Below are 12,344 nucleotides of genomic sequence, written 5' to 3' on the forward strand. Positions count from 1 at the left end.
ATCTACAACATCTAATCTACCTGATCACACAAGGGATAATCTACAACATCTAGTCTCCCTGATTACACCAGGGATAATCTACAACATCTAGTCTCCCTGATTACACCAGGGATACTATACAACATCTAGTCTCCCTGATCACACCAGGGATAATCTACAACATCTAGTCTCCTTGATCACACCAAGGATAATTCTTTAACTTCTAGTCTCCCTGATCACACAAGAGATAATCTACAACATCTAGTCTCCCTGATCACACCAGGGATAATCTACAACATCTAGTAAAACTGATCACACCGGGGATAATTCTTTAACTTCTAGTCTCCCTGATCACACAAGAGATAATCCGGAACATATAGTCTCCCTGATCACACCAGGGATAATCTACAACATCTATTCTCCCTGATCACACCAGGGATCATCTACAACATCTAGTCTCCCTGATCACACTAGGAATAATTCTATAACATCTATTCTCCCTGATCACACCAGGGATACTATACAACATCTAGTCTCCCTGATCACACCAGGGATAATCTACAACATCTAGTCTCCCTGATCACACCAGGGATAATTTTTTAACTTCTAGTCTCCCTGATCACACAAGAGATAATCTACAACATCTAGTCTCCCTGATCATACCAGGGATAATCTACAACATCTAGTAAAACTGATCACACCAGGGATAATTCTTTAACTTCTAGTCTCCCTGATCACACAAGAGATAATCTACAACATATAGTCTCCCTGATCACACCAGGGATAATCTACAACATCTATTCTCCCTGATCACACCAGGGATCATCTACAACATCTGGTCTCCCTGATCACACTAGGAATAATTCTATAACATCTATTCTCCCTGATCACACCAGGGATACTATACAACATCTAGTCTCCCTGATCACACCAGGGATAATCTACAACATCTAGTCTCCCTGATCACACCAGGGATAATTCTTTAACTTCTAGTCTCCCTGATCACACAAGAGATAGTCTACAACATCTAGTCTCCCTGATCACACCAGGGATAATCTACAACATCTAGTCTCCCTGATCAAACCATGAAGAATTCTATAACATCTAGTCTCACTGATCACACCAGGAATAATCTATAACATCTATTCTCCCTGATCACACCAGTCACAGCTTCGTCGACCAGAAAAAGAAGACGGATAACTATTTTAAGAATAGACTATGAATGCCAGTAAACATACAGTGAAGAATTGTTTGAATACACAAGTATGTATTATTCTAATGCTGTGATGCTGGAGAAAGATATTCATTAAACTGTCCAAGTATGTTGAAGTCTAAGAAAAGCCAGATTTACGGACATCAGCTTCTTTATTGTGAATAAGACGACGCTTGCTCCCACCTGGTATGAAAAGGACTCGGTACCAAGGGGGTATCATGTACAAAGGCGCTACAAAGAAAAGGTTTAACAACTCTGAAGATTGAAAAAACACGAGGCTAATAATGTAGACATAGTTACATCAAACTTTCAATGGTCACGAGGGAAGTGTCAACACACCACGCTAAAACGGAGACAATAGTCCCGACTTGCCACCACTGACAACACATGGCCGCTGGTGGAGAGCCTGGTAACAGTCAGAGTGGAGTCTGTGATTTTTGCCACAGAAACTTCGCGGTATGTCACAAAGTCTTTGTGCTTTTAGTATCAGCAGGGGAAGGGTAAGGTAATAATTAGCCTGTATACCTTGAAAATCAATATTACGAGCTAGTTAAATTAAAATTTACTAACAATAGGTCCAAATCGGATTCATTAACCAGATTGGACGAATCATACCCACTCAGCTGTATTTTGGGATTTGGAATTATCTGTGACGATGAATGAATTTTCCGATACATCAATTTCTTAATCAGAATGTTTCTGTGACATTTGACCAATTCATGGAAATTGATACCTACGGTTCTTTTCGTAGATATAACAGCGCATGCATCTGATGATGAAAGAGGGAAACCCCTCACTGGAACACTTTGTATTATTTTCCCACTTTTTATGGTATCACTTGTGACAATAAGCAATTATTTATCAAAGACTCTGACATACCACAAAGTTTCCGTCGCAAAAATCTCAAAGATTCCATTCTCACTGTAACCAAGTTCCCTACCAGTGATATAGCCAGTGATGCACATTCAGTTTCTATGTAGCATCTGGGATTCACTCACCCTTCCATCTCATTTCAGCTTTCAAACCGGAATATTGATTTCCTGACGTGAATCTGAGTGATTCAGTGTGTGTGGTGTACTCTTCAGTCGACAGTCGCCGATATCACGAGGTTTACTTCACATTCAGTTACTGACTGTATTTCTTTCCTGAAACTCATTGCCGTTATCATGTTCACTGCTATCTACGTACACGGAAATGTATCAGGAGTTTCAACTTTTACCCACTCAAGCATTAGGGAAGTTTATTACAGTGTGTCTTTGTCTGGTTTTCCCAAGTAAATAAATAAATAAATAAATAAATAAATAAATAAATAAATAAATGAATGAATGAATGAATGAATGAATGAATGAATGAATGAATGAATGAATGTTGTGGGGACAATGAGATCCGGAACATACTTCATGTGACAGACAATAGTGAAAACCCCCGTTTACTCTGGTAATGCCTTAGAATATGGTTATGGCACACGGTGAGTGAGTTTAGTTTTACGCCGCACTCAGCAATATTACAGCTATATGGCGGCGGTCTGTAAATAATCGAGTCTGGACCAGACAATCCAGTGATCAACAACATGAGCATCGATCTGCGCAATTGGGAACCGATGACACGCGTCAACCAAGTCAGCGAGTCTGACCACCCGATCCCGTTAGTCGCCTCTTACGACAAGCTGAGTCGCCTTTTCTGGCAAGCATGGGTTGCTGAAGGCCTATTCTACCCCGGGACCTTCACGGGTCTATGGCACACGGACATTGTATATCTTGAAATATGATTTGCTGTCCAAATGTGCCAAGCATGCTGTTTTGTCATGAGTTGAAAGTTAGTCACGTGCTGAATAGCGTGTTTCGTCACATGAGTGAGTGAGTCAGCTACGGTCAGTGACGACCCGTGATGTGCAGGTCTAGAATTGGCCTTCAGCTAAGCATATGTTTCTTGGTAAGAGGCATGCAACGGGATCTGGTCATGTCAACATGGCTATGTCATCGTATCCCAGGGATCATATCGTCAATCATCGGAATTGTCTGAGCGGATTATGTACAAACAACAAAGAGACACACGCGGGGATATCAATAAGTAGTTAGCCTCACCACGACAATGATACAAGTGTAAGCTCTGTTTTTATGGGTTATCCTTCTACCTATCTGTCAAGCTCAAGCAAATTGGGTTGCAATGTAACATTTCCCTAACGATCCGTCAGTTTGCTTGACTTTTAATACTGTTACTCTCCCCCCTCAATATTACTCCCATACGTGAAAGTTTGGATATGGTTTTGCTTATGATTCCTTTACAACAAAATGGAAACTTTGAAAAACATTGGACAGCGAGAATAGTTAGGCTCACTACTTTTTTTAAATCCCCTCGCATCGATGTAATGAAAGTTGCTGCCACTGTTTTATTGAGTACTGTAGCTTGAACATTACCCTTGTATATAAATAAACATGACTGACTCCACGTGATATCACACCAGAATCACGTGTTGGCCATTGTCTTGCACAAAGGACCCGTTCATGTTGTATTAATACATGCGTGTTGAAGCTCTAAGCTGTTCAGTTATTTATACGCTTGTTCATTGTACCTTGAGCTCTAGGCTGTTCATGTTATATACACGAGTATTGACTGCACCCTGCGCTCTTACTGTTACATACACGCGTGTGCCCGAATGGATTCTTACTCAGGGGCCCCTTTCACAAAACTCTCGTAAGCCTAAGGTCTCGTAACTTTTCTCGTAGCATTCGTACCTCCTATACTGTAACATAGGAAGTAGGAATGTTACGAGAAAAGTTACGAGACCTTAGGCTTACGAGAGTTTTGTGAAACGGGGCCCTGGCCTGCTGACTCGTGGCTATTTCGCACACTGGTTCCACCGACTTGATCCCAACGAATCTTGGACAATGACCCAGCTCTTAGAAGAGATATTATACTTAATGATAAATGATGGAATACACTGGCAACAATGTGAAAATGACCAGCAAAATATAGGTATTTTATTGAAAAAAATATTGGTCATCATTCTAACATTGAAGTGCTACACGATTTGAAACTCTACGGAAGACAAACATTCAGGTTCAGACAGCACGTGTACAAACATTCAGGTACAGCTGACATGAGCTGGTAACTGTATCGGGAAACCATACTCACTCACTTACTAGCATGTATGTGTCTGCTTCAAACCCGACACATTGCATTCTCCACAAACAGTAGGAAATGGCCACAACTGAAGACCACTAAGGTGTTTTCTACCGCCGAACGCCTTTGTGTTTCGAAGTAATTGGACCCGGCATAGGTCTTCTTTGGTCATCAGTCAGCGGTTGTATGGAACCATGAATAACTCGAAATGTGTAGTTAGGCACCCTCTACTTCGTCACCACTGTAATCGTTGTATTACTAGGTAGAACCTCTCAATGGCTGAGCTAGGAACTGACTGTTGAAAGTCTCTATTCTCTATTGAGGAACATCATATGCCTTTCTAAAAAGGTAGGTCTTTAGTGAGTGAGCTTATTTTCACGCCGCTATATGACGGCGGTCTGTAAATAATCGAGTCTGGACCAGACAATCCAGTGTTCAACAGCATTATCATCGATCTGCGCAACTGAGAACCGATGACATGTGTCAACCAAGTCAGTGAGCCTGACCACACGGATCTTCAAGGGTCTTTAGATTTGCTTTGAACGATGACAGTTCATGATGTGAGTGAGTCCGGGTGTGTGGAAACATCTGTCTCCAAATGTTCTGTATTTGTTGGAGGGGGTACAGAGAAGCAGTTGATCTTGTGACTGCTGATGTCGTGTTGGCTGGTAGAGTTTAATGGGGTCTTTGAGATATGCTGGAACAAGTCCATGTAGATATATAAAACAACTATATCCACGACGTCAACCGCGCATAGTTGGGTCAGCAGTATAAATGTTGTCCATTGTCAACCAAACACGAGTAAGAGTGTTTACACCACAACACGGCTGCAGAACGCCACCAGTATATCGTCAGTATATCATCATTATGTCATCAGTACATCATCAGTATGTCATCAGTATGTTATCAGTAAGTCATCAGTATGTCTCCAGTACATCATCAGTATATTACTGATATGTCGTCAGCATGTCGTAAGTATATCACCAGTGCGTCATTATGGCATCAGTATATCATAAGCATATCATTAGTTTATCATCAGTACATCGTCAGTATATATTCAGTATTTCAACAAAGAGAGTTGCACCTGGAACATGATCTAAAGGCGTTACACCGATCCATTTGAAACACATGAATGCTGACACTGTCACACAGTGGTATCAAACATGCCTATGTCATAAACATCCTGAAGTAAGTGGTGTGAAGTGGATGTTCTCAGGAAAACTGGAAACTATATTAGGAACATCCCCAAGTAGGTGTTGTGAAGTGTATGTTCCCTGGAACAATGGACGCTATATCAGGAACATCCCAAAATAGGTAGAATGAGGTGTGGTGACATCGATGTTCCCTGGAACACTGGACTTGACCTTGACTCTGGTGTTTGCCTCCAAGTAGAAGGTGCCCCCCAGGCTGCTGGTGGTGTAGGCGGGACGTCCCCGTCTGATGCTGGGGGTGGACTGCAGGTTCCTCATCAGGGGCGTTGGTGCTTCCTTCATGTCTGACGTCTTCTGTTTGACCACCGTGTGCAGGATCCGGCCATAATCCAGTTCCTGGGTTCCGTTCCCACTGTAAACGATCTGTAACAACCACAATACATTACTATGATACACTGATGCACGGTAACTAAGGTGGCACTATGCTCCAGATAACATCTGCATTGATACACGGTAAATAAGATGGCACTGTAGTCTAGATAACATCTGCATTCATACATAGTAAGTATGATGGTGCTATAGTCTAGATAACATCTGCACTGATACACGATATGATGGCGCTACAGTCTGGATGACATCTGCACTGCTACACAGTAAGTAAGATAGCACTATAGTCTATATAACATCTGCATTGATAAACGGTACGATGGCGCTATAGTCTTGATAACATCTGTATTCATACATAGTAAGTATGATGGCGCTACAGTCTAGATAACATCTGCACTGATACACAATATGATGGCGCTACAGTCTAGATAACATCTGCACTGATACACAGTAAGTAAGATAGTACTATAGTCTAGATAACATCTGCATTGATAAACGGTACGATGGCGCTATAGTCTTGATAACATCTCCACTGATACACAGTAAGTAAGATAGCACTATAGTCCAGATAACATCTGCACTGACACAGAGAAAGTAAGATGGCGCTATAATCTAGATAACATTCACATTGATAAACGGTAAGTAAGATGGCTCTATATTAAAGTTAGCATCAACATTGATACACAGTAAGTAAGATGGCACTACAGTGGAAGCTGTCTAAACCGGCACTCATTGGAACTGAAGAAATACTCCGGTTTAGCCATGATGCCGAATTATAGAGCTGATGATATATGTGCAAGTCATGAAATGGGGCTGAGATTTTATGCCAGTGTTGACAACTAGCAGGATTGGAAGGATGCCGATTTAGGCAGCTTCGACTGTATATTAAAGTTAGCATCAGCATTGATACACGGTAACTAAGATGGCGCTATAGTCCAGTTCATGCAGGACCCCGTTTCACAAGGCTCTCGTAAGCCTAAGGTCTAGTAACTTTTCTAAAAGCAGTCGTACTTCCTGTGTAATAGTAGTGTAACAAGTACAAAACATACAATTTGTAAAGTATGCCAGAAAAGCAATATTTGAACATGTCCTGTCTTATTGATCAGCTTGGGATCAATCCATAATACGTCACACCATAATACAACTGTCAGTGAAAAGTTTCACATGATGTCAAAGTCACCACTGGGTCATGGGTTGAAAGTAGTTCCTATGCAAAATAGGCCAAGTTTTCATGAGGTCAGGTCTGCAGTTTTGTCCTTGGTTTCCATTGGCTGAAGATGTGCAGCATCTTGATTGTACATAGAATTTAGTTGCGTTTGCACAGTGTGAAGTTGTTCACTTGCCCTTCTCCCAATAGGGCAAGGTGACTTGAAAGTCATGAGTGGAGGATTTTGACTTTGGTGGATTTCAGGTCGGGTTTATATAAAAGGAATAAACAACAAAATTGTTTTCATAGATGAAAGGTTCATTCAGTATTCATTGTATTAATAAACAAATAATACTTGGTGGAGGCATATTTTGACTCAGGGTTAGAAGTTGTTTGTGTCATGAATTTCACTTACATTGATTCACATTAATATTGAAGTCCAAACAGATTGTAGATTTACTTTTCTGGTGAAAATTAGCATTCCCATGCTAATTAAGGCATAAATATATATTATAGGTCCTTGGATCAGGTGTATAATTTGGTGCCTCACCACATGTGGTCATTTTCACGCAAGTTGTCCCACAGATGGTAAGACAAGCTGACATTTCTTTGTGTTTGGAAGATGCCAACAATGTTTCTAAGTACACCTCTAAGAATTTCAATATGTAACTGGTGCCTTTTGCTATGTACAGGATCTTGTGATTTATTATTTTCTGGGTTTTCATGGAAACGTTTCGGACATAGTCTGAAAAGTGAGAGGTGTGTTTCATTTCAAGAGCAGAACTTAAAACCTTCTTAATATCTGTCCGTAAAACTTTCTAGATATGTGTGGCAGACACCAAAGTGGCGCCTTTTGGTTTTTAAAGGTTTTTGTGATTTATTATTTTCTTGGTTTCCATTGAAATGTTTCGGACTTAGTTTCAAAATGGAGGGGTGGGCTTCGTTCCCACAGCACAACTCGAATACCATTTCATATCTGTCAACAGATCTTGGCAGATATATGAGACAGATCTTGAAATTGTGACTTTGCTGGTTACAGATATATGGCATTTATAATTTCCATGAATTCCATGGAAACAATTCAAACTTAGTCTTAAAACAACGAGTAACCCTCAGATTATTTGTCCTTTCAAACATGTGGGGGCCAGGGGGATATGTCATCTTCTGATGACTCTTGTATGTTCAGTGGTAGTACAGCAATTGTTTTCTGAACACTGTGCAATGTACTGAATGTGATAAAATAGGTATTTTTGATGGAGCATTGTATATTCATATGCATTGTTTCAGATTTGTATTATGAAGTCAAAACTACAGTAAATATACCAGAACTACAGCCTCAACGGACCTTGGTCTTGTGTTGTTGAGTCAATCCCGTTACAGTAGGTGCAAATGCCCTTAGGTTTACAAGAGCATTGTGAAACTGGGTCACACTCGCCTTCACACTCGCCTTCACACTCGCCTTCACAAAGCTGTATGTCCTACCTGACTGTAGACATAGTAATATCCTCCCTGATTCACAGTCAGCACCCCGTCTGTGTATGACATCTTCTGACTGAGAAAAGTGATGTTCGGATCCCGACTCCACATCAAAGTGGGAACGTCGTCTGAAAGTAGGTGGCACACCATTTTTATTCTGGTGTTGATGAGTTTTCTACGCAGCAGTGTACAGGCATCAGTAGCAATGTCCTTCTTAACAGTGTAGATATCACTGCATTAATGTCCTACTCACCATCAATATTCGTATCAATATCCTACTCACTAGTGTATATAGCATCAGTATCAATGTCCTACTTATCAGTGTATACAGCACCACCACCAATATATGTCCTACTCACTAGTGTATATAGCATCAGTATCAATGTCCTACTTATCAGTGTATACAGCACCACCACCAATGTCCTACTCACTAGTGTATATGGCATCAGTATCAATGTTCTACTCACCAGTGTATATAGTATCAGTATCAATGTTCTACTCACCAGTGTATATAGCATTAGTATCAATGTCCTACTCACTAGTGTATATAGTATCAGTATCAATGTTCTATTCACCAGTGTATATAGTATCAGTATCAATGTTCTACTCACCAGTGTATATAGCATCAGTATCAATGTCCTACTCACCAGTGTATATAGCATCAGTATCAATGTTCTACTCACCAGTCTATATAGTATCAGTATCAATGTCCTACTCACCAGTGTATATAGTATCAGTATCAATATCCTACTCACCAGTGTATATAGTATCAGTATCAATGTCCTGCTTATCAGTGTATACAGCACCACCACCAATCTCCTACTCACTAGTGTATATGGCATCAGTACCAATGTCCTACCCATCAGTGTATATAGCATCAGTACCAAGGTCCTACTCACCAGTGTATATAGCATCAGTATCAATGTCCTACTTATCAGTGTATACAGCACCACCGCCAATGTCCTACTCACTAGTGTATATAGCATCAGTACCAAGGTCCTACTCACTAGTGTATATGGCATCAGTACCAATGTCCTACCCATCAGTGTATATAGCATCAGTATCAATATTCTACTCACCAGTGTATATAGCATTAGTATCAATGTCCTACTTATCAGTGTATACAGCACCGGTATCAATGTCCTACTCACCAGTGTATACAGCACCAGTATCAATGTCCTACTCACCAGTGTATATAGCATCAGTACCAAGGTCCTACTCACCAGTGTATATAGCATCAGTACCAATGTCCTACTTACCAGTGTATATAGCATAAGTATCAATGTCCTACTCACCAGTGTATATAGCATTAGTATCAATGTCCTACTTATCAGTGTATACATCACCAGTACCAATGTCCTACTCACCAGTGAATATAGCATCAGTATCAATGTCTTACTCACCAGTGTATATAAGACCAGTATCAATGTCCTACGCACCACTGTATATAGCACTAGTATCAATGTCCTACTCACAAGTATACATAGCACCAGTAATAATGTCTTACTCAAATGTGTATACAGCATCAGTATCAATGTTCTACTCACCAGTGTATATAGTATCAGTATCAATGTTCTACTCACCAGTGTATATAGTATCAGTATCAATGTCCTGCTTATCAGTGTATACAGCATCAGTATCAATGTTCTACTCACCAGTGTATATAGTATCAGTATCAATGTTCTACTCACCAGTGTATATAGTATGAGTATCAATGTCCTGCTTATCAGTGTATACAGCATCAGTATCAATGTCCTACTCACCAGTGTATATAGTATCAATATCAATGTTCTACTCACCAGTGTATATAGTATCAGTATCAATGTCCTGCTTATCAGTGTATACAGCATCAGTATCAATGTTCTACTCACCAGTGTATATAGTATCAGTATCAATGTCCTACTCACCAGTGTATATAGTATCAGTATCAATGTCCTACTCACCAGTGTATATAGTATCAGTATCAATGTTCTACTCACCAGTGTATATAGTATCAGTATCAATGTCCTGCTTATCAGTGTATACAGCATCAGTATCAATGTCCTACTCACCAGTGTATATAGAATCAGTATCAATGTTCTACTCACCAGTGTATATAGTATCAGTATCAATGTCCTGCTTATCAGTGTATACAGCATCAGTATCAATGTCCTGCTTACCATAGGATATCTATTTACCTGTATTGATGTCCTACTCACCAGTTTATATTTCACTGTATTGATGTCCTACTCACCAGTGTATATTTCACTGTATTGATGTCATACTCAGCAGTGTATATTTCCCTGCGTTGATGTCCTACTCACCAGTTTATATTTACCTGTACTGATGTCCTACTCACCAGTTTATATTTACCTGTACTGATGTCCTACTCACCAGTTTATATTTACCTGTACTGATGTCCTACTCACCAGTGTATATTTCCCTGCGTTGATGTCCTACTCACAAATGTATATTTCACTGCACTGATGTCCTACTCACCAGTTTATATTTACCTGCGTTGATGTTCTACTCACCAGTGCATATTTCACTGTACTGATGTCCTACTCACCAGTGTATATTTCCCTGCGTTGATGTCCTACTCACCAGTGTATATTTCACTGTACTGATGTCCTACTCACCAATGTATATTTCACTGTACTGATGTCCTACTCACCAATGTATATTTCACTGTACTGATGTCCTACTCACCAGTGTATATTTCCCTGCGTTGATGTCCTACTCACCAATGTATATTTCACTGTACTGATGTCCTACTCACCAGTTTATATTTCCCTGCGTTGATGTCCTACTCACCAGTGTATATTTCACTGTACTGATGTCCTACTCACCAGTGTATATTTCCCTGCGTTGATGTCCTACTCACTAATGTATATTTCACTGTACTGATGTCCTACTCACCAGTTTATATTTACCTGTATTGATGTCCTACTCAGCAGTGTATATTTCCCAGTATTGATGTCCTACTCACCAGTTTATATTTACCTGTATTGATGTCATACTCAGCAGTGTATATTTCCCTGCGTTGATGTCCTACTCACCAGTGTATATTTCACTGTACTGATGTCCTACTCACCAGTTTATATTTACCTGTATTGATGTCCTACTCAGCAGTGTATATTTCCCAGTATTGATGTCCTACTCACCAATGTATATTTCACTGTACTGATGTCCTACTCACCAGTTTATATTTACCTGTACTGATGTCCTACTCAGCAGTGTATATTTCCCTGCGTTGATGTCCTACTCACCAATGTATGTTTCACTGTACTGATGTCCTACTCACCAGTTTATATTTACCTGTATTGATGTCCTACTCAGCAGTGTATATTTCCCTGCGTTGATGTCCTACTCACCAGTTTATATTTACCTGTACTGATGTCCTACTCACCAGTTTATATTTACCTGTACTGATGTCCTACTCACCAGTTTATATTTACCTGTACTGATGTCCTACTCAGCAGTGTATATTTCCCTGCGTTGATGTCCTACTCACCAGTGTATATTTCCCTGCGTTGATGTCCTACTCACCAATGTATATTTCACTGTACTGATGTCCTACTCACCAGTTTATATTTACCTGTATTGATGTCCTACTCAGCAGTGTATATTTCCCAGTATTGATGTCCTACTCACCAATGTATATTTCACTGTACTGATGTCCTACTCACCAGTGTATATTTCCCTGCGTTGATGTCCTACTCACCAATGTATATTTCACTGTACTGATGTCCTACTCACCAGTTTATATTTCCCTGCGTTGATGTCCTACTCACCAGTGTATATTTCACTGTACTGATGTCCTACTCACCAGTGTATATTTCCCTGCGTTGATGTCCTACTCACTAATGTATATTTCACTGTACTGATG

General features: G+C 40.1%; 1 protein-coding gene across 3 annotated transcripts in view; it reads right to left on the bottom strand.

Annotated features, from left to right (window-relative positions):
• Positions 1-4,143: 4,143 nt before the first annotated feature.
• Positions 4,144-12,344, bottom strand: part of LOC137281994 (tumor necrosis factor ligand superfamily member 15-like) — a 28,076-nt gene continuing 19,875 nt past the window's right edge. The window contains exons 6-7 of one of the 3 annotated variants that reach the window (XM_067813753.1): positions 8,483-8,604; positions 4,144-5,889 (exon numbers count right to left, since the gene is read on the bottom strand). In XM_067813753.1, coding sequence (XP_067669854.1) covers positions 5,605-5,889; positions 8,483-8,604 — 407 coding nt within the window. In that variant the 3' untranslated portion in view covers positions 4,144-5,604. The remainder of the gene's footprint in view (positions 5,890-8,482; positions 8,605-12,344) is intronic. The other 2 variants (XM_067813754.1, XM_067813752.1) reach the window with 2 other exon arrangements.

The sequence above is a fragment of the Haliotis asinina genome, chromosome 4 (genome assembly GCF_037392515.1).
Source record: "Haliotis asinina isolate JCU_RB_2024 chromosome 4, JCU_Hal_asi_v2, whole genome shotgun sequence".
NCBI classification, from domain to species: domain Eukaryota; kingdom Metazoa; phylum Mollusca; class Gastropoda; order Lepetellida; family Haliotidae; genus Haliotis; species Haliotis asinina.